Source organism: Saccostrea cucullata, unplaced genomic scaffold (genome assembly GCF_032062105.1).
Source record: "Saccostrea cucullata isolate Sc308-1 unplaced genomic scaffold, CSIRO_AGI_Scuc_v1 ctg1081, whole genome shotgun sequence".
NCBI lineage: Eukaryota > Metazoa > Mollusca > Bivalvia > Ostreida > Ostreidae > Saccostrea > Saccostrea cuccullata.
The window spans coordinates 1-24241 of NW_026933989.1; the positions used below are offsets into that span (position 1 = coordinate 1).

Here is a 24241-nt window from a genome sequence, read left to right on the forward strand (position 1 = left end):
CAACAAAAAGTAGGGGTGGGGGCTGTACTTTCAATGAACAATACATTTTCTTTAGTAAAGTTATGTCTGAGAAAAGACGGGGGGGGGGTGGTATTTTGTGCCTGAAATTCTTCCTAATCAATCAAGACCCCCCCCCCCCCTAAATGTATTTTTACATCAGATAATGCACTTATGGAATCAACATGATAAAGAGTTAACACAATATAAAGATATTTTTATATCACATAAGAAAGAGTTGACATGAAAACGAGTAGTTTGTTAATATTAAGCATATTATATTTACAACTTCACAGAAACTTTACCACATCGGGTGCAAATGCATTGTGACTTTTACGTAACAAACAAACACTCTTTTTCCCATGATCTTTATTATACTTTATTGCATGAATATAACGTTTCATGAGCAAATATTTTATTCATTTATTTGCTTGGGCGTATCATCATCTGTGTACGTTTCAAAGCTTCATGTTTGTCTTTCCAGGAATGCCACACAGGATGTTTTGCGGAAATTTGAGCAGAACTTGTGTAGAGTCCATTCAGATTTGAATGATGACAAGCATCATACCACCAAGCTCCATGCCAGGCATGCGCACAGTTATAATTTCCGCCATGTCTATCATTATCTTGGTCTTTGGTGGTGAACTTCATATTGTTCTGATAATTCAATGCATCACCTACGTGTGTTTTAAAAATAATAAAAATGTTCAATATTTTAAGAGAGTTAATGTCCTTAATACATCAAATTTGTCGTGATATTATAAGGTAGACATGAATCATGATTTTTATTTTCAATTATCATAACAACATTTAAATTCTAAAGTAAAACTGGCAGACAATAAAAATATCAAAAAGTTTCTCTCCTTTTAAGATAATTTTGAACCACACATACACACACACAAAAAGAAAAAACATACATAAAAATCAACTTGATTGTCTTCGTTGTTGTTTACGATATATTGAACAAATTAGCGAAAAATAGCTCTTTTTAAAAAAAAAAAAACCCTGTTAATACGTGTAAATGGAAACTAAAATTTCACATATCATAACGTACTGTGAACCAACTATTATTCGGGTCACCTTTTATTCAAGATTCCGTTAGAATCATTTCACGACAATTATTTTTTGCGATCGAGGAAACATTCTCGACGAATACTCATCAAAATAATTGATTCGCGGCAATAATAATATTTGCATATAAAAGTAGGTCTCGGAACTCGCGAATATTTCTCACACGCGAAAAAAAATGGTTTCCAGTAAATAGTAATGTTGTCGAAACGATTCAATAAAAATAAATCATATGTACCTATTGTACCGGAAAAGCCCGACGCACTCAGTTGATATTTGCTGCTTTCATTGTCCACAGAAAATCTAGAATATTTGGCGTATCCTTTTTCTCCATTAAATCTTTGTAGATCAACACGGAGAAGCTGAGTTGTACTGTTGGTGAGTGTGTGCATGACATCATTTCCTGATAATTGCAAATTTTTCAAACAATATTTTAAGGTTTTGATTACGTTCTTTGTTTTAGCATATCAATACAAAATAGAATTACAAAATATGTATTTTAATTGGGCCTTTCTAACAAATTTTTACTAACACTTGTATCTTTTTTCAAATTGATTCAATAATTTTTCTTTTCTTTACATGTTTATTTCAGAGGGTGCATAAGGCAGGTTTAATTGAGATATTTATTTTTTTTTTATTTTTTTTTCTCATTTTTTTTTTTTAGAATACATTTATATAAATGCAGTTACAATGAAAATCCTATTATTCTTTTATATAAAAAATTGTATCTTGAGGAGAAAAATACCAATCCAGTAATTTTTGGAAGGATCTCCAAATCCATGTTTGTATTCTTTCCATGTTCTGTAAAAATCGGTTGATCCATCTCTTCGCCTTTGAATGACCTAGAATCATATTATTGATAAATAAGATAGTCATTCAAAAAATGCGTAGACAATGTTCCTTGTCGTCATATTATTATTAGAAGATTATAGTTCAACACATTTTCGTGAATAAAAACATTTATTTTGTCGAAGTGTGAAGTTTCATTCCATTTGATTAAATAGAACTCATGTTAGCCAATTTTTAAAGCAACATGTTTTGTTACTCCTCAGAACGCTTAACCGACATTGTAACATAAAAAACAACGTCGAGAAAGTTTCTCAAAATCACTCTGCTTTTTAATTTTATACAGGGTTTGTAGCGTCTTCTCCTGTCATAAAAACGTATCCATAACACTTAACACCAAGTTTGCTAACAACTGAGTGAACAGCTTGAAATAGATTGTCAGTGTTTTCAAATTCTTAACCGCGTAACTCTATTAGTTCCGCAAGAGTGAAACGCACACCACATTTAATGACGTTACTAACTCTTTTACTAGACCATTCATCGTCCCACTCAAACTTGCTACCACTCAAAATTGTATTTTCCATTTTAAACAAATACACGGCTTATTTTTCATACATTTCCTGGTTTAAACAGAATTTTTTAAGTTTGTTAAAGAAGTTTCCAAAATGCAACGCAAAATTTTATTGCTACCCGCTGCTCCGTGACGTCCTCTGACGTCATGTTAATTATGCCTTTTTTAAACAAGTCCATATGTATTTAGAGACTGATATCTTTTAAACGGAACGATATATTACATCACCAGCTGGTAGCATCTTAAGTAATACAGCAAGACTTAATTTAATCAACCATGTAAATTTTATTTTGTTTCAGCTCCATTTACAAGAGGTATGGCTATAGATACTATTAAGTGAAAATTAGTAAAGTACACCATTTTGACATTGCTCCGTGACCCCATTTTTGCTGTTCGAAATTTTCCATAATTTTTATAAACATGAAGATATATTCCAATTTTTGAACTCAAATTATTCGAATGTGTTGTTAAAATATGTGTACCAAATTTGCACATAACATGACGTTAAATGAAAAGTTAGGACAAAAGTCTACGAACTTTTTGAGTGACCCTCGTACACGCAAAATATGTGCATTATTTTGGTCAACACTTGACTTCAAAGGTACCATTATTTGTTTTAGTACATGTTTCGAACAGGTTCACATGTATACACAGTTTCCAAATTTTATCCACGAGCGCATTCTTGATAACATAATATGTCTTCAAGAATTGATCTTGTATTTGTACACAAATGGTTCGAAAAGCATACCAGAAAATATAATGGAAATTTCGTAATTTGGATTTCTTTTATTAGAGAGTGAGCATTTTGTGCAATACGAAAAAACTTCTCAAAAATAAGAATATATACAAAATAAACTCACAGTCCACCCTCCTCCCTCTGTCGTCATGTCACAGAACACTTCCTTCCGGTTGTGAAGATCGGGGTAAATCACGTAAACACCATCCTTTCCCTTTCTCTTTGGATCTGCCTTTAATAATTCTGAACAGTCTTTGGCTTTTTGTGCTAGTCAAGAGGTTAAAACACTGGAATTTTCAGTGTACATTTTACATATTAAAAAGTGACTGTTGCTTGATTAATAAAGTGAAAATTCATGTACAAACATTGTAAAATACATTTATACATACGATATTTGTCAACTACTCCTTTCATTTCATAGGTAGACAACACTTTGACTTTAAGGTCAATTGGAATCTCTGATTCTATGTGCAATTCCCTCGGCTTCCAAAGGACTTTCTTTGTTTTGAAAAATTTTTCTAGCATGCCTTCAAAAAGATATATGTCATCAAATACGTTTGTTTATTTTATTGGCCTATAGAAATCTTTGTCTTTATTTTACGAAGACGTAATACTTGTTTTATATTTCATTTATATGTGTCAGTGAAGTCAGCAGAGAAAACAAAAAATATGTTTCTTTATCCGAAATGCAATAAAAATATTTAGTGGAAATAAGAATGTTTTTACCTTGAATATGTGGATTTATATTATGTCCATGGCAATACATAGAGAAAGCCAAACAAAGGCATATCGCTTCAAGAATCGCCTTCATTTTTTTTTTTTTTTTTTGTTTTGTCAAATTGAAAATTATTTCTTCATTTCCGTTTACTTAATGCAATTTGTCTTTCTTTTTTTAAAGTGCAGTGTTTCCATTATGTGCATTAAAATGAAACTAGATACATTGCGTGACCTAGTAACATCCTGCAGCAGGGAGGAATTCACACGAAAGTGTTAAATTGTTTGAAATATATAGTTCATATGCGACGAAACTAATTTTTTTATTCTAAATTATTTTTGTTGCAATGAATACCTCAGCGCTAATTTTTTTGAAAAAGAAAAAAAGACCAATTACCAAAAGTAAGACCTCTGTTACATGTACCTCGCTTATGGATAAGAGATTTGAATTAACTTTTAAAAAAAAGAGGAATACAAAATTTTCGTTTTTTTTGCCCCCTTAACCAAAGATTTGTTGATACATAGTTTTTGACTTGTCAATCCGTCTGTTTAGCTGGTTGTTTATCTCACTGTTTGTTCATTTGCAAAAACTTAACCTGGTCCATAACATTTGGAAAGACCTCTCTTTGGTAACCACCAAAGATCTCTTGACTTTGACCTTATAGTGTGATCTTATAAAACATTACCACTCTGTAATCTTGTTCATTACTTTTGAAAAGTTGACGCTAGAGCTTTCATACTTCACAGATGTATTCATTGTAACAAAACCTTTGAATGGTTATAAATATTTTTCGCCTTTGACCATGAACTTAGTTTTTGTCCTTACTTAAAATATCTTCATTCCTGGCCATAACTTTTGAACAGTAAGCATCAGGGAATTTGAGAAAAACTTCTTTTTGATACAAACGATTTTGACCTTTTTACTTTGACCTTTGGAGTTTGAGTTGCAACTTAGAAATTTCTACTCTCGCCATTAGCTACTGTAACAACAATGTTTAACAAACACATTTTTTTAGTGTGTAATATGTTTTTCTAAAAATTAACATATTCGAATGATTTTCAAAATTTTTATAGATATTTATATGAATTTTCATAAAACGTTACTTATTTGGGATACCAAAGAGAGATAACCTATAATTTTAGTAAAACTTGTGTTTTTCAATTATTTAAATGCTATTGGAAAAAAAATATTTGTTAAAAAATCATGAAATACATCTTTATTCTTTAACAAACAAAAATTCCTTTTTACAGGTAATATAGACTGTCATTTTACAAATTTATGCTAAAGCTTTTTGTGTTTCACGGGGGGAACATATGTTTATAGACAGAAAACGAACAAAAATGCTGATTTTTCATCAATTTTAAAGCTATTTACAACTAAATAATTGTATTTTATTAATTTATATATGTTTTACTTACTTGCGTAAAACATAAGAAAAGATATGAGATACATTTTATCATATTTAAGACTATTTCAAAATATGGTGATTCTTGAAAGTTCGATTTCACTAGAAAATATCGTCTAGAAAATTTTTTAAAAAAGAGCTATTTGATTAAAAAGAAAATTTACTATCAAAGCGCTGGAATTAAAATGATTAATCAATTACCATAGAACTGTTCTTTGTATTAAACAAAGATTTAATGGCCAAATTGCCATAAATATTGAATTTAATGGGTGCAAAATGTAGGCGGGAATCAAAAGTTAGAGTTCGTAGTTCTTTCTACTCTCGCCATTAGCTACAACAATGTTTAACAAACACAATTTGTTTACTGTGTAGTATTTAAAAAAAAATAATAATCGACCAACGTTTTCATATTTTAGAATCTAGAGAACATGCTTCAATGCTTCATGCATTGATATTGGAACGGTTTTTTTTTAATTTTCTGTCCAGAACATTCAATGATTTAAATTTGCTATTGGATAAAAAAAATCATTTGTTCAAAAGTCACGAAATACATGTTTATTCTTTAACAAGAAAATTACAGAAAAACAAAAATAAACTTGAAATGTTATCATAAGGAAGTTAACATCGCATTCATAATGTAGCCTATCTGGTGAAGTTATAAAATCAAAGACCTATCTTTTTTAGGGAAGTTAGGATGTAGTTAACGCCGAACTAGAGATGATGGAGGACATATTCCTTTGGATTATCATACCCTTTTTTATACATGAGGTTCAATTTGCTCGGAAATAAGTCATTTTATTAGACTGTTAATGTTGGTACCCGAGCACAGGACATGATATTCACAAACGGGCGAAATTTCAAGCATACAATCAGAGAAAAGAATTTGAAATTTCTTTTTTATACGAAAGCGTTTTCTTTTGAATTATGGGGAAAAAAATTAATTCAAAGTTGATACTATTTGATTTAAAAGAAAATTATTATATAGGTAAAACTTTTTAAAATACTACATAAGAACTAAAGTCAGCTACAATATTTTTTCTAGTTAAAGGTGATGTTTTGGGGAAATTAAGTAAAATTCCCGATTTGTTTTCCGTCATCTGGCAATCGCATTAATACATGCGACTTTTCTACACGGTATTGATGACCCTTTATAACTGTTTTTTTTTCTGAAGTAAACTTCCTCCATTTGCAATTATTAAATGATCTCTTCCTGTATGATTTATATTTATTAATTTGAATAAAGATGTTGGAAATTTCCCCTTTGTAAAAAAAGCAGAGAGAATTCCGCAATATTCTGTCTAGATTTTATAGTTTATAAGCGATTATTTACTAGTATATCTTGACAATGTTCAATTTCAAACAGTATGGTTTTAATGATAACATAATATTATAAGGTACAAACATCATTTAAAACATATGTTTATTATATTTGCAATTAAGTGACAAACAAAAACTTCATTAAAAAGTATGTTTAAATATTTGATTTAAAAGATCCTGTTCATCTCTGTGCTTTGTCATAATTATAGCAGTTGGACATCCTCTTTCGTTTACTTATTCTAAGGTACATGAATTCTAAGTTTGAATCTTTTATACATGCAATATGCACTTATTCCAGAAAAAAATCTAAAATATATCATCATAGGTACAAGAATGATTTTCATGTTACCCAGATCAATGAAACCCTTGTGTCGACTGTACGCAAGCAAGCTATAACTGTTGTAGGAATTAATAAACCAGAACGTAAAATTAGTGGTTACGAGTATAATTGCAGAAGCGGATAGCAATTTCAATCTATCCCACCCTACTGTAAAGCGACGAGAATGGATAAAAAGCCAGGTCTGTAGGTATATGTCAAGCATCGATATTATGCAAGTAGGAATAGTGAACTTCGTTGGTGTGTTTCCGGAGATTCCCGCTAAAAGTGAATAAGTATAAAAAGCCATTATTCCAGTGAGGCTAAAAATTAAAATATACTCTCGAAATATCATCGGCTTTTTTAGTATATGCAAAGTTTTTCTTGAGTTTATGTCTACAAATACACACTATAACGCAGGTACACAAAGCACTTACAATTGCACTAGTTTCATAGGCAATGTTGACCTCTCCGTTCCTACTGTCATAAACAAAATTCATAAGAACCACAGATATAAATATTAGAAGGTTTATAACAATTCCAACTATCAGAGCAAGGATGAAGATTCCATTAATTTCAGCATGTTCCACGCCTTGGCTTTCACAACTATCAGAGGTCATTGCAGTGTAAGAACTATCTTGGTCCAAATTTTGAAACTTTTTAGAATTTTGCCACAGAGATACTAGAAGAGTTGAAGCAAGAATACAAAATTCTAGCTTAGGTGGTAAGAATATTGGCGATACAATTTTCTCTAATTTTTCTTGAATTTCTGACCTGTGTAGACATGATTTGTCATAAATTTCTGTTGAATTCTTATAAACGGTTATTTTATGCATAGTTGAATCGTACCAAATGGAAAAGTTAGTTGCAAGGATGCAGGCAATGCTAAAGTGAAGATGAATCGTTGGCTCCAGTTGGCCTCCTCTATTATATGTGAGGACTGCAATTTCGAGAACAATAAATAGAACTTGCAAAATGTTGGTAATAAGCACAAATAAGTCAACTTCAATGTTATCGTCTGCTTTTCTTACACAATTTTGATAACCAATTATGTGCAGGCATAAAAAAGTCATGTTGGCCAATCCAAACAGCCATAAAAATCCTAGCTGTAAATTTAAAGAAGGATCTTCTTCTGTACATGTACGCTGAGCTACAGGCCCTTGACGACATCTTTGAATCAGTAAACTGAATGCAGACAATATACCAAACGTGACACATATAGTAAGCACAGTTAACTTGCTCATTTGAAGAGTGTCATCACTGCTTTTCTCTGCTGATAACACTCCAACAACGACGAACAGACCAGCACACATATGAGCTAAGAACAGCTGTGACGAAGCCTGTCCATCTTGTAAAGTTGTGTATCGAAATGCTGCCGGAAAAACAGGCCGTAATATAAACTTGACGATGGATTTTAGAAGACTTTTCATTTTGCGTGACAAGATTACAGGCAATGAAACTTCGCATCAGGATATTCTATTTAAATGAAAAAAATATGTAACTAATTAATTTCCCCTGTTACTCTACGAAGCATATATTTCCTCTTCCTCATTTCATTAAAAAAGGAAAATATAATTGATATAAATTTCATGACAAGAAGAAATTAAACCCCGTATCATTTTCTGCATGGATCGTCACACTAAAGCCTTTGTAACTATTTTACGCACTAGTACCGGTCGAAGTAGAAAAGAGGCAAAGAGGCAGGGTTTTTGCTTCGTGATCAGGAAGTACTCGGCATGATTCTCGATCCCGGCGCCGTTTCAAATTTTCAATGTTAACATCGGTAGTGACTGTTCCTTTGTCAAGCGCCCGGTATTGAAAGTTTAAAAGTCAGCATTTTTCGGATATGACCTAAAACGTGTAGGTTTTGTGTTACGTCTTTAAGTCAACCTTATTATCTAAATAATAAGGATCTATAAGTGGTGGATCAAAAAGATCAGTACTCTGAAGTCGTATGCTTCCTCTACTTTTGGGATAGAAAAGTATACACTCTACGAGTAGGGCCCCTTTATTGTTATTATAAACGTTATTTCATCTCATGAAAAGAATTACAATTTTGAAGAGGTGGCTGTAGGAAAAGGTCATAAAAAATAACCTTCAGAATCCAGTCTGTTGGAATGATGTCCTGTTTCATATATTTCATTCTAATGTAGTGTTAGACAGTTCTCATAATGACAAGAAAAATCAATTTTAGCGAGCAGACAGTCAATTTCTTTGAATCATCTCGCTCTCGCTTACCAAAGTATCTTAAATGCAAACGCTGACTAGTTAAACTAGTGAAGTGACAATAGCACATATAATGTGTGTTGAGTGTCTTGTAATTAAATATCATTAAGTAAATCTTAAGCAAAAGAATGTAAATTCTTAGATATTTTTTATTTACTTAACGCAAAACAATTTCCGTGTGAAATGTAATATAATTGTGAATCTGAGTTGTGGAACAACATCATCAGATGCTCCTATTCTACATGTAAGAAAACAACCTCTTTTATTCTAAGAATTGATGGTGTCAAAGACATTAGAAAGAAAACTAGTAATTTATAAATATTAATGAATTTTGAAATGTTAAAATACACATCTTCGTACTCTAGATCTGTTGCATACTTTTGAACTTCTAGTTCAAAGCAAATTTATGAAAACATGTACATGGTACAGCGAACCATTTCATTTTCCGGATTTAAATTGCATCTCTAAATACCAATATAATGCAAACACGTGTTCTAGAATTGATTTCATCTCGCCTACTATGACGGCATAATGTATCACTGATTTAGTCAAGTTAGAATATTCTGAATGTTTCTGTAACCCACCTGCGTATACCATTTTCCAAAAATATCTCAAAAGATGCATGTCTTTTGACAAAATTTATCTTTGCTTACAAATTCCTATGATGGACATTAAAGGGTTCTTATACATATTAAATCGAAACCTCACGTATACTGTACACTGTATTGATTGATTGCATGTTGTTTAACGTCCCTTTGGAGAATGTTTCACTCATATAGAGACGTCACCGTATGCCGGTGAAGGGTTTCAAATTTAGATTTATACTCGGCACTCATGGCCATTGAGCAGTGAGGATTTTTATCGTACCAACGCCTACCGCGCGCGACACTGGACCTACGATTTTAAGGTGATATCCAAAAGACCCGTGACTTTCACTTCTAATGCCGAGCGTTTATCGAAGGAACAGTCACTATCTATGTTTGCGTCTTAGGTTTGATGCGGACGAGAATCAAACCCGGGCCTCACGAGCAGGAAGTGAACGCTCTACCACTATGCTACCGTGACCGGTCAGTAGGTACTCTAAGGACTGACATTTGTCAATCAATAAACTAAATGATGGAACAGCTTTGATATGAAGGCCATTCCGTTATAGAAACAGAATATCTATTTTGTTTTTAAATTTGATTTTAATCTAATTTTATGTATTTTAATTAAATGTCTTTCTTCCCTTCAATCATTCTTAATCACTCACTTTTCTAAAGTTTGCTGGAATAATAAATATCAAACTGCCTGGTACTACAACAATTATCCTCATTTAAATATCCATGGTTTCTTTGCCTGGATAACTCTCTACCTGGCATTTCTGGAAGGAAAATACACAAAAATCACCAGAAAACGGGAACCTCAAGAACAAAAAGGCAGGTGATAATAACAATCAACTCTGAAAAGGAACATAAAAACACAAAAATATGACATTAATTATGATTGAAACATACTTTAAAAAGTATTCTTTAATGAAAAAGATGAAATTCATTCATTGATGATGTCCTATCATTAACATCTTTTCGATTAATAACTATCATGACAAGGGGCACACAGCGGGTATAACCGTTGGGCAGGGGATGCTTTCTCCTCCTTGGTACCTGATCCCACCTCCTATGTTTTGGAGATCCGTGTTTGGTCTGCTCCTATTTTGAATTGTTTAACGGACTCTTGATCTTGAATACTGTTCGTTATGTCATATGTTTCATTGGAGAATATGAGCATGTAATACCCTTTCCTAAATAGAACAAATAAGGTGTCCTTGCATTCTTTAGGAAAATATGTATCATTTTGATTAATATGATGATTTTTACATTTTTACATTTTACATTTTTAAAACTGTGTTTAACATGTCGCCATAAGGATTATTTTATTAAAATATTGTAATTAAAGCTGTGTTGTCATAGACTTATATGTCGATGATATAGGTAAAATGTTTCCTACAAAGCCGTTTGCTACTTAATAGTTAATGGAGGTCCAAATGTCAAACGATCAGCACCTTGAAGTGGAAGATGCATGTCTTTTGACAAAATTTATCTTTGCTTACAAATTCCTATGATGGACTGTAAGGGGTTCTTATACATATAAAATTAAAACCTCACGTATACTGTACACTGTATTGATTAATTGCATGTTGTTTAACGTCCATCTGGAGAATTTATAGATGCCGAAGAGGGTTCAAAATTTAGATTTATACTCGGCACTCAGAGCCTTTCAGCAGTGAGGTTTTATTATCGTGCTATCGGGGCCTACATTTTTAAAGTCATATCCAAAAGACCCGTGACTTTCACTTCTAGTACCGAGCATTTAGCGAAGGAACAGTCGCTACCTATGTTTGCGTCTTAGGTTTGATGCGGACGAGAATCGAACCCGGGCCTCCCGAGCAGGAAGTGCACGCTCTACCACTAGCCTACCGTGACCGGTCAGTAGGCACTGTAAGGAATGACATTTGTCAATCAATAAATTATATGATGGAACAGCTTTGATATGAAGGCCATTCTGTTATAAATACAGAATATCTATTTTGTTTTTAAGTTTGATTTTAATCTAATTTTATTTGTTTTTATCAAATGTCTTTCTTTCCTTTAATTATTCTTATGCACTCACTTTTCTTAAAGTTAAGGTTTGCAGGAATAATAAATATCGAACTGCCTGGTACTACAATAATTATCCTCATTTAAATAATCATGGTTTCTTTGCCTGAATAGCTCTATACCAGGTATTTCTGGAAGGAAAATACACAAAAATAACCAGAAATCGTGATCCTCAAGAACAAAAAGGCAGTTAATCAACTCTGAAAAAGGAACATAAAAACGCAAAAATATGACATTAATTATGATTGGAACTTAAAATAGTATTCTTTAATGAAAAAGATGAAATTCTTTCATTGAAGATGTGCTATTATTAACATCTTTTCGATTAATACCTATTATGACAAGGGACACACAGCGGGTATAACCGTTGGGCAGGGGATGCTTTCACTTCTCCTTGGCACCTGATCCCACCTCCTATGTTTGGAGGCCCGTTTTTGTTCTGCTCCTATTTTGTATTGTTTAATGGACTTTTGATCTTGAATACTGTTCGTTATTTCATATGTTTCATGGAGAACTTAAGCATGTAACCCCTTTACTAAATAGAACAAATAAGGTGTTCTTGCATTCTTTAGGAAAATATGTATCAGATGTTAATTTTGATTAATATGATGAATTTTACATTTTTAAAACTGTGTTTAATGTGTCGTCATAAGGATTAGTTTATTAAAATATTGTAATTAAAGCTGGGTTATCATAGATTTGTTTGTCGATGATATAGGTAAAATGTTTCCTACAAAGCCGTTTGCTACATAATAGTTAATGGGGGTCAAAATGTCAAGCACTCAGTACCTTGAAGTGAAAGTTGCAAATTGTTTAGATGAGGCCTTAAAAACTGAGGCCCTGTGCCACAGTAGACATTTACACAATAAGGATCCCTCACTGCTGAGTGACTTGAAGCACAGAGTACAAGTCTCAGTTTGAAGGACTTCGCAGGGAAGTTAATTGTGACGCCTCTATATGAGTAAAACAAAATCTCGAACGGGACCTGGAACAACATACGTGCAAACAATCTAATCTGGAGTAGTACCGGTATATCGAATGAGGAAACTGTGCCAAAAATCAAATATATTGGATAGTCTTACAATTTCTAAATGGGGCGGTCCTTCGGATGAGACCGTAGAAACTGAGGCCCCGTGTCACAGCAGGTGTGGCACGATAAAGGTCCCTCCCTGCTCAAAGGCCGTAAGTGCCGAGCATAAACCTAAATTTGCAGCCCTTCACCGGCAATGTCGACGTCTCCATATTAGAGAAATATTCTGGAGAGGGACGTTAAATAATATACAATCAATCAATTAATCAATCAATCAATCTTTTGGTTCACTGTCTAATTTGTGTTTATTTATTTAACAGGCAATTTGTTTAAGGCTTGTTTTATAAATAGCATTCATAAAACATTTTTGACAGTCTCTTCTGCATTTTAAACTTCGGAACATTCATTCTGCATTTTTAAAATCATTTATTGAATAAGCTTATTCTTTTTTCCTAAGCATAAAAGCTATGTCTTCGTGTTCCTTTTTCATAAGTTTTTCAACTTTTTAAAGACATCTTGCTTGTTCATTTTGAAAAAAAGTTTATGGGGAAATGGCAACAAATTGCTTATTATCGAGAGGAGGAAACACATGAGTACATACCTTGTGATATTTAACCACAAAAATTGTTTCATTCAGATCATTGCTGAAAATAAAAATGGGAGGTAAAGTAAAATCTGTCATAAAATTTATATTACAACCTCTATGTCCGACAGGGTTCCAATACAGAAACCTACATGCTGGACGGATAGCTTCAGAATTGTTGACAGTTCATGCGTTTGCTGCTCTTTTTATTATTTTTGGAGCATCATCAGCAGAGACAAGTGACAATTTGCAAACGAGCAAGGTGACTGTTACCATTGTATGCGTCTCCTTAGGTTTATTGTCTGTCTTGAGTTTGCTGATTCAAAGTTGTCGTCAAAGGATTGTTTTACGTTTTAAAAGATCTGATCAAGATCCATCTATTGATTTACAGCTTGGATTTTTATGGTTATTTGGACTGGCAAACATGACACATTTATGCCTACATATTATTGTTTATCTAGACTGTGTAAGACAAGAATTCGTGAAAATTCTTGATGAGTTACCTTTGCTGTTTTCAAACATACTTCAGCTGCTGTTTATAATTTTCGAAATTGCAGTTCTCACATATAATAAAAGATCGCAATGGAGGCCAACTTTTTATTTTCACTTTTGCATTGCCTGTATCTTAGTAACTAATTTTTCTCTCTGGTATAGCTCGACGGTGCACAAAATGTTCGTGTTAGAGAATATAACTGAGTTACATAACAACACATGTCTCCAAAACTCTGATATTCATAGAAAATTGGGAAAAATTGTGTCTCCGGTGTTTTTGCCACCTGAACTAGAGTTCTGCATTCTTGCTTCAACACAATTGGTATCACTATGGCAAAATGCTGAAAAGATTCAAAATTCTTCCGCAAATAACTCAGATGCTCTGGCGACTTGTGATAAGTTGGAAAGAAATGATAGGGGTTATACTGCAGTGAAGAAGGGCAACGGAACTTACATCATAGCTCTTATATGTGGAATTGTCATAAACATTCCATTATTTTTGTCAGCGGTACTCTTAAATTTTGTGTATGATACAAGTCAGAATGTTGTGAACATAATCTTAGAAGTCAGTGTAATTATAAATGCATTATTAACATGTATTATAGTAATCATTTGCAGCTACAAACTCAAAGCAAACTTTGAATATACAAGAAAGCAAATGATAATTCGAGAGTATACTTTGATTCTAAGTGACAGTGGAATAATGGCATACTTTACTTTTGAACTTTTAGCGACACTTTCTGGATGCACACCAACAAAGCTTTCCATTTTTAGCGCCATTTTTGGGATGCTTGAGATATTTCTCCAGACTTGGTTTCTGATCAAGTCTCGCCGGTTTATAGTAAGAGGGAAAGGATCAAAATTGATATCTTCCTGTGCCATTATTCTTGTTACCACAAATTTGATGTACTGGCTTGTTAGTTCCTACAAAAGGCATATATTTACACAAAATCGCTACAGGGGTTTCACCACTTACATGATTGGAGTAGAAATAATTTATGTACCCCTCATGATATTTTTCAGATTTTCTTCTGGAATGAGTGCATATACCATTTACAAAAGATTCAAGTATCAATGAAATAATTCATGATGTATGCTCAATGGAATATTGTACATGTTACTCTGAAAGTATCATTTCTTGCATCCACAAAACACTAATAAACGTAAAAAACATTCTAAACAGACGTGCTCTGAAGTTTTCATTTGAAAGATGTTCCATAATTAATTTGGGAAATCTTTGGGAAACAAGGTCTTCAAACATTGATTTAAAACTTCTGAATTATAGTCCATGCTTTTTTGTTTTTGAATCTAATGAAATAATTTGAGTCACAATTTATACCTAAGAAAAAGGCAAACTTTGTTTTAGACTTTAATTGACATTTACATATATTGAAGACGTTTTATCAATTGATGTTGTTCTTTTCTATTCATATGCCTACTAGAATATATGTCTATCTAAGTGAACTCGAAAAATAAAACACTTTAGCTACAATTTCTAATCTGGGTGCTTAAATTTACTGTAAATCACTTTTTGTTCGCGAGAATTATATTATTGCGTAATTCCCCGAGAGAGTTTGTTCGCCAAAATTTTATTCTCAAGTAATGTAGTACCGGGTATTCCTAAGGTAATATAGAATTATAACAAAAATTATGTAAAAATTTTATATGGTTAATAAAGAGTGAATATCAATCCATCCACTAACCTATATAACACAAGATAAACGGTTTTCTATCATCAAGGTCCGGTTATGATTTAAGAAATGAATTTAATTTTTGAAGATTCATGAGGGCCATATTTATTGAAGCGCGTTAGCGCTTCATGATAAATATGAAGCGTTGTAGTTCATATACCTCATGAATCTTAAATATGATAACATTTTTAAAACAAAACAGTGTTTATTATGACGTAACAATGGAGATATTCATGCTTATTTGTGGTAAACCTAATGTAGTTCATGAGAAAATATACTGCATGTTATTTTGAAAAGAATCATAGGGGAAATTTATTGGAAATGTAAATATATAAAAATATACCTTAAATATAACACGTTTTTTTATTTCTGTATCTCAGATGGTTCACTGTTCTATTTACATGTTTTCATAAATTTGCTTTAAACTAGAACTTCAAAAGTGTGCAACGCATCTACAGCACAAAGATATGTATTTTAACATTGCAAAATTCATTAATATTTATAGATGATTACTGTAAAAGTACTTTTTTCCGTGTGGTATTAATTTACGCTATGTACGCGGTCACAAATTTTCCGTGGAAATTTGTCCAAGCGTACTTAAAACAAGCTAATTCAGAGAATTTCTGAGGGAAAAAAGTTGCGCAATTTAATCCCCCAGACTGAATTTGTAAAATTATTAAATGTATACATGTATGCTGAAGTAAATAAAGTATGCCAATATGGATATAAAGATTTGATTGCTTATTCTTTATTATGTGTATAGAAGATTCTTTTTATATGGAATATTTATCACACGGTAATGATGATTTTATGAGTTTGTACAAGCCAGACCTCATAAATTTTTCATTTCACGTGCTGAATCCTATCATTTAGTAAAAAAAAAAGTATTTCGGGGAAAAAAGAAAACGGAAGGGCCAGGAGTCGAACCCAGAACCTCTCACATGAGAAGCGAGAGACATACCACTAGAACACGAAACCGCTTACAACTGAGAAAATTATATGCAAATATGAAGTCACATTCATGTATATTATTCACGTTTGATATTGTCAAAATTTTACACAATTCACGATGCCTAATTTAGCCTTTATTAAACAGCTTCAATAGATGTAATAAGAATATAAACCTGTTTTATACGTTATAACTCTCCTCATGTCCCTGTGCTAAAAATAGCGACATGTAATACAATAAATATTAATAAAACAAACGGCGCGGGACACTTTGAGAGGGGTGAGAGAGGTCTAAGGGAGTTCTGATATAAAATTACATTGCAAAAGCTCAAAATCTTCTTGAAATATCGCCCGGAAACGATAGTGTTATAGAAAGACAGAATGTATAAATTTACGACCTTGAACTTTGACCTTTTGACCTCAAAATCAATAGGGGTCTTCCTTAGGCCACAGGGGGTTGTTATGTAAAATTTCATTGCAAAAGCTCAAAGGGTTCTCGAGATATCGCGCGGAAACGAAAGTGTTAATACAGACAGAATTTGAGAATTTATTACCTTTACCTTTGACCAAAATCTTCTTGAAATATCGCCCGGAAACGATAGTGTTATAGAAAGACAGAATGTATAAATTTACGACCTTGAACTTTGACCTTTTGACCTCAAAATCAATAGGGGTCTTCCTTAGTTCATAGGGAGTTGCTATGCAAAATTTCATTGCTAAAGCTCAAAGGGTTCTCGAGATATCGTGTGGAAACGAAAGCGTTAAAGACAGACAGAAAGACGGACGGACGGACACCCAAATTAATATCCCCCACTTTTCAAGCGGGGGACAATAAATGTAAGGCATATAGTGAGAATCTAGAAAATCCGCGTAATTTTCTACCCGTGGATTAAACAGAAATTGAGATTCCTTGGAATTATGAACCCGTGGAAAAAAGTACGTCTACAGTAGTTTTCTTTCCAATGTCTTTCACACCATCAATTCTTAGAATAATATAGGCTGTTTTTTATGTAGAATTGGAGGATCTGATGAAGTTGTTCCACAACTCAGATTCACAATACGTAATATGCCAAAAGTACAATGCATTACCAAAGATTGAACTCCAGATAGTAGATTAACAATTAAGGAAAGTATAGAATATTTCATGAGCTTTAAAAATGTGACGACTTTGAATAAAAATTTAATTAGAAGAGTCCGCTTAGTTAAAAATATCGTTAAAATGTAACATTTTAGGATTAGCTCCTCTCAAAAATTGATTAGGCTATTTCAGCGATTGTTTAGCATGGTATTCCATCAGGATTCTTTACTTATCTGTCCTCATAAATTCTACAATGATCGATCTTGCATTGTATTCAATAGCACATTTGACTTTATCCAACGGACGTTTCCTAACTCCAGCGCGAAAGAGTTCCGCTAAGTTAAGTAATCACGATATCATGTATTATGTTACATTTTCACACGGAAATTGTTTAGAGTTAAGTAGATAAAAACTAGTTCTAATTGTAACGGGGACCGTTACAGATGTTTCCAAACGCTCCCCAACTCCCTTTTTGTGCCAATTTCCTTTAAAACTTTTTTTAATATGCTCAGTATCGCAGGATTTCATAAAATAATTTTAAAAGCTACAATGAAATAAACTTTTTGTCATTAAACGCAGTGCACGCAGACGCACGTGCATGCACATGCAAGGTGATCATTGCATGTTGTCTTAACCATTAACATAGAATAAAAAAAAAAATAAAAAGTCATAAAATATAAATGTTACCGTTTTTCAAATATATTGTTCAGTTTACCCATTGTGCTTGCGCAAGTATATGCAAGCACGTCCTTGAATTCAATTTTGATAGAAGTATCATGTAGGAATCCATTATTATTATTCATATTCTAAATTCCATCCTGTTTTGTTGAGAAACAAGAAAGTTATAGGCATTTAAAGTTTCAGCCAATCAAATTGCAGAACACGTGGATTTACGCGCTTTCATGATAATTCTTATCTATCATGCTGTAGATCTACATAATGTATGACTTTGTTCAAAATTTCAAAGGATTATGGCGTAAAACAAGAACGATATTGAGACTTTAGTTTCAGCCAATCAGAGCGAAGTGCACGTGCATGCGCGTCAGATCTTGTTATTTTAACCATGTCATTTTGTTGATACTACTAATATATCCTTACATAATTATGAGTTTTATAACATTTTATCAAAAAATAGAAAAGTTACGGCAATATATATTATACAGGTCATTTCTCGTGTTGCACGTGCCCGCTCTTGCAAGCATATGTGCGTAAAATGACCTTCGTCCGGAAAGTCTATATAACATGCCTACTGACCCTAAAAAGGTTTCAACTAAGTCGGATGTGTAGGTTACAAGATCGATCACTCGTGGACAAAATTTTCCCAGGAAGAAGAAAAAATAATAAGAAGAAGAAACAGGGTGAAAACAATATGTTCCCCAACTTTGTTTGGGGAACATAAATATCCAATGATTCATATTATTTTGCTAAAGATTTATTTAATGATATTTAGTTATAAGACAATCAACACACATTATATGTGTTATTGTCATTTCACTTATTTAACTAGTCAGCGTTTGCATATAAAATACTTTGGTGAGCGAGAGCTAGATGATCCAAAGAAATTGACTGTCTGCTCGCTAAAATTGATTTTTCTTGTCATTATGAGAACTGTCCAACAGTACATTAAAATGAGAATGTTATATATGAAACAGGACATAATTCCAACAAACTGGATTTTGAAGGTTATTTTTTATTACCTTTTCCTTCAGCCACCTCTTCACAATATTAATTCTTTTCACGAGATGAAAAAATATTTATGATAACAATAAAGGGGACCTACTCGTAGAGTGTATACTTTTCTATCCCAAAAGTAGAGGACATTCGACTTCAAAGTACTGACCCTTTTGATATACCACTTATAAATCCATATTATTTAGATATTAAGGTTGACATAATAAAAGACGATGCTAAAAGGTACACTATAAATAATACACTTTTCATGCATTCACAAATATACATTAATGTATATATATACTAGTATATATAGGATCTGATGACTCCGTATATGAGTTATTGCTCTTCAACTTCTTTGTGCTTCATATTAAACATTATAATTTCAAAAATATAAGTCGTGGAGGCATGGGGTTCATTGGAATGTGACCCTTGACCTATGACTTTTTTTGAAATTTTATTCAAGGACAAAGGTCAAGGTCATTTCAAAATTAAAAAAAAAATCATTTTTTCTATCCTTTAAGCCACTTGTGGTTTCTTTTGAATGGTTTTTAAATTTAAGGACTTAGATATAAAACAAAACTGAAATGCAGAGAAGGTGGAAAGACGTTTTAATGTTCTTTGAACAATAAGTCTCTTAGTTGAAATTGAAATTTGACCAATGTCATACACAATTGTTACATTTCTATTTTTCCATTCATCAGCAAAATTCAGGAGAACTGTTGAAATAAAGTGTGGTTAATTAATGAACATTCCAAATATTAAAGACAGGATATAAAATCCGTTTACTCCTTTACAAGCAACATATGAACATTTTTCATAAACATCACCTGTCAATAAACAGCATGTGCTGTGTACTTCGGTAATTTTGCATCCCTGTGCTTGTTACCAAAGAGTTGGAAGAAGAGTTGAAGCAAGAATACAATATTCTAACTAGGGTGGCAATAGCATAGATGAAACTTTTCTTCCTAATGTCTTTTGGATTTTTGAAGCATGAAAGCAAGAGTTGTTATAAACACCAGTTGAATTTCCATTGGCAAACATATTATGTATTGTTGAACTATACCACAAGGAGAAATTAGCCGCAATGATGCAGACGATTGAGAAATGGAGATGAAATGATGATGGCAACTGTGTTCTTTTGTAACAAGTAAGAAAAACGATTTGCAATACAAAAAATAGGAAGTGAACAGTGTCATCCGGTCTTGTTACAACACATCCTAGAAAAATTATTATTTTTAGGCTCAAATACGTCACAAAGCACAGACTGAATATCAACAAGAATCCAAGTTGTAAATTCATTGACGGATCTTCGTTTCTATTTCCATATTGTGTTATTTGTCATGGGCTTCGGGGGCAAATTGAAATGGGGTGGGGGGGGGGGAGGGTGGATAAACCAACAAAAAGAAAGGTAAATCCCAATCCCAATTTTCAATAATGCCTATATATAATGTCTATTTTTGAAAAAAATTTGACCAATGTCATACACGATTGTTATGTTTGTCTTTTTCGACAACTTGAAATCAGTAAATTCAAAATTGAAATAAAAAGGAAACAGATACAGTAAGGAAAGCCCATTTACCAAGAACAACAGTTTCATCTGAAGTATTTTCTCCCGACACTACTCCAAAAATAACGAAGAGTCCCGCCAACACATGAAACAAATCAACTTTGATGCAGCTTGTCCATCATTCTTTGATGTTTGAATTTTATTGTAAATAACGAAAAGTCTACATTATAAATTAAATTAAAGACGTTGTTAAGGTAGGACAAAACACCCTTGGATTCTATTTTTACCGATTTCTTAAAAAGTACTGGAGAAAAAAAGAAAAATATTACTATACTGACAAAAATGAATGATCTTTGTAAGAAAAATAATACGTTTTGGCATGTGTGCGTCATATTTTGTGAAAAAATCAGAGAATCCGATATATTGGCCACTTGGGAGCTGAAATTTTTGATGTGTAAATGCTGACAAAGTGCAATCAATAAGCATGTAACAGACTGTTATAAAATGCAGTGAAACTTTTGTCCCATAAATAATAGAGGGCTGATATTTGGACACATATATCAGGAATCTCTATTCTTTGTGTACTGCCAAGGTCAAGGTCATATCAAGAAGTCAAAGGTCAAATATTGTGACGTCATCTACTGAATCTTTAAGTTTTCTTGCCATTGAATTTTTTTTAATCGCCAAAATATCTGAAACCACTGGTTCAATTTTCTTTATTTTTACACATTTTAATTCTAAGACCCATTTGAATCATTCTATTGATTTCTTGTAAGAATTGAATCATACATTTTCTCTTAAGAAAAATTAAACCATCGTATGTTTACATGTGAATTTTTAATTCCGACGCTATGTATGTTCTATTTTTACTTAATATTTTACTCAAATTTCCCAGTATCAACATGACTAACTGATTTAAAGTAACAGAAAGGTTATCTTTATTAAAAGTTTTACACAAATTTGCAATATATCAATTGATAGTTCTAAAATAAGGTTCATTTTGAAGTTGAATGTCTGATTTCACAATCTTCTTACAGGGGTCTCATAGCCCATATTTCAGACTATGTTAGTAAAAAATGTGTGGTTGAATTTCTTTCATATCATATATTAAGAAAGATCTGTATCGTAGAACAGAATTTCAAAGTTTCAGAAAAATTGAATTTGAGGAAAAATTTCACCTCTCTATTGTGTCCTACTTTAAATTAACCGAAATTAAACGTTTTGGTTTATTCCTCAAATATATAAAGTAGCAGTCTTCGCCCTACATGTAAGATATTTAAATGTTCAATGTAAAATGTTAAATTTAAAATTAATCAAACAAACTTTTATTATGTTCAAATCAGCTATGTTATTTTAAATCTTTTATACATTGAATAAGCACTTATTCCAGAAAAAAAAATATGTAGAATATCATCAGAGGCTCAAAGACAATATCAACATAGTTCATATTAATGCTTTATTACGAGTAAGAGCAACAATGCTGCTGTTGTAGGTATTCTCCAGCCAAAATGTCAAATTTTTGATGACTAGTATAATTGAACAAGACGATATCACATTGGAAGTATTTCGCTTCATTGTGTAACGAAAAACAAAAATCAAAAGCAGTCTTTAGAAGAGTTTCCAGGATTCGAGTTATAACACTAAGACTGATGAGCAACAAGGTTTATAAATATGATTTTTCTCTGTCCTTTAAATAGGTAATTAAAACTTAGCATTAAAAATTTCCGACGTCAAAGTTGCAACTCATATTGCTTTAAGTTTAATTGAGCGAAAATGACATGGTTTTTGCTAACAGCTTGTTTCATCCTCGGTTGCACACTCTAGTTTACTCAGATGCATATAAGCATGTTCGAGTAGATTGCACATTGAATTAAAATTACCTGTTGTCAATTTGTTCGTTTCAACATTTTTCCTCAAACAGTCATTCACTGAATTTAGGAAATATATATGTACCGGTATTCAAAATTTCAATTTTACTTCATAGGAACATTCTCCTCTTCTCTACAGTGGTTACACATAAAGATACTTGTAATTTAGAAGATAGATCAATTATATATAATTCTTTTTAACACGGGATCGTGATTTATTGATCGAAGACTTCCGATGAATTAAAGTCAAAGAAACATGGCATGTCGATCGAGCATTTCATGTCGTCGGGCCATTGGATTAAAAAATGTTATTAGTGTCCTGTTGATGGTTCCATTCTTATATTATTGGATTGATTACATTTACCATAGTGAGTTGATATTTACTTTAAACATTAAAATATTTAAGATGTAAAAAAAAAAAAAGAATTATCTCGTAAAATTTTGATTATGATTATATTAAATCTACCTATATATGTATGAAGTCTTTGAAAGAAATGTCTTTTTTCTGTTTGTTTTAGCATTGATAAGCATTTCAGTGTTTTTTCAGTGTTACGTCAAACATCCATTGACAATTTAATTTAGATGAAAAAGGGAATGTCCGATTTAGAAAATTTAAGAACAAAATGGAATTATATCTGGATTGATCGTAATTCTAGATGAAAAAAAGTCTAATGCTGCATATTGTATGTACATTGTACATATTTAAAAAAATTATATATTGACTTTTGCTTAATAATCACATTTCAATTTCTTTCCGTAACAGTCCAATTTGTGTTTTGGGGATCAGTACTGAGAAAGGCCGATATTTCATTTAACATTTGCCCATAAATGTCAGACTGCCAAAGTTTATTTTTTTTTAGATCACAAGAACAAAGGAATAACATCACAGCAATGTTCAAATCATTAATATAATGATAAAAAGTTTTTTTTATATAAATGCTACAACGAGAAAGTAAAACATATATTGTACATAGAATGTACGTATTCAAAAAATAAACACAATCTTATAAAAAGACAAATTTTGAATGGAAGTTTTATCAGTGATGTTTAAGCTGATTCGTTTGTTGCCTTTCTGTATTGCTTTTTCTATTTTATCACACATCTGTTGGTCAGATATGTAAATAAAGTTCAAACAGTTTATTTTTTACAGTTAAAAAACTCGAATGCTTCGAAAATAAAGCCTTAACCTACTTATAAGCATGAATTTGTCCTTTTTTGTTTTGTTCAGTAATGAAAAGTTTACTGAAAGGAAATAGAATGTTTCAGTATTTTATGGGTATTGACGAAAAACAACAAAATTATAAGTGATTGAAGCTATATTTTATTATCATTAAGGACTACCTATCTTCTCAAATTGATTTATTTTTAACGAGGCAAAACATTAAGCTATAATTTGTAATATGAATCAATGAAACAATTATTGATTTCAATGCCTAAGATTTTTTTCCCTTTTGCTACATTTTAAAAGAAATATGACTATTATTATGTTTATTTAAAGTGCTGTTTGTGAATTACTAAACTTAGATTTGCTCTGCGATCCGATTTTTGCAGTTTTTAATTATGGATAGGTTTAAAATACATTTTATATGAAACTTTT

The 24241-nt window shown here is 32.0% G+C and overlaps 1 protein-coding gene across 1 annotated transcript; it reads right to left on the bottom strand.

The window, feature by feature from the left end:
• Positions 1 to 396: 396 nt before the first annotated feature.
• LOC134239753 (ryncolin-1-like) lies at positions 397 to 3972 on the bottom strand. The gene is made up of 6 exons (XM_062721907.1): positions 3885 to 3972; positions 3548 to 3685; positions 3283 to 3425; positions 1811 to 1907; positions 1304 to 1468; positions 397 to 674 (listed from the first exon to the last, which is right to left on the bottom strand). The coding sequence occupies exons 1-6, from the start codon at positions 3967 to 3969 to the stop codon at positions 421 to 423; spliced, it is 882 nt and encodes a 293-aa protein (XP_062577891.1). The 5' UTR covers positions 3970 to 3972; the 3' UTR covers positions 397 to 420.
• Positions 3973 to 24241: the final 20269 nt, after the last annotated feature.

Coding starts and splice junctions, on each gene's coding strand:
- LOC134239753 (XM_062721907.1), bottom strand. CDS start 3,969: ATGAAGGCGATTCTTGAAGCGATATGCCTTTGTTTGGCTTTCTCTATG. Junction 3,426..3,547: donor AGGAGTAGTTGACAAATATC/GTATGTATAAAT, acceptor CCTCTTGACTAG/CACAAAAAGCCAAAGACTGT. Junction 1,469..1,810: donor TTCCAAAAATTACTGGATTG/GTATTTTTCTCC, acceptor TGCAATTATCAG/GAAATGATGTCATGCACACA.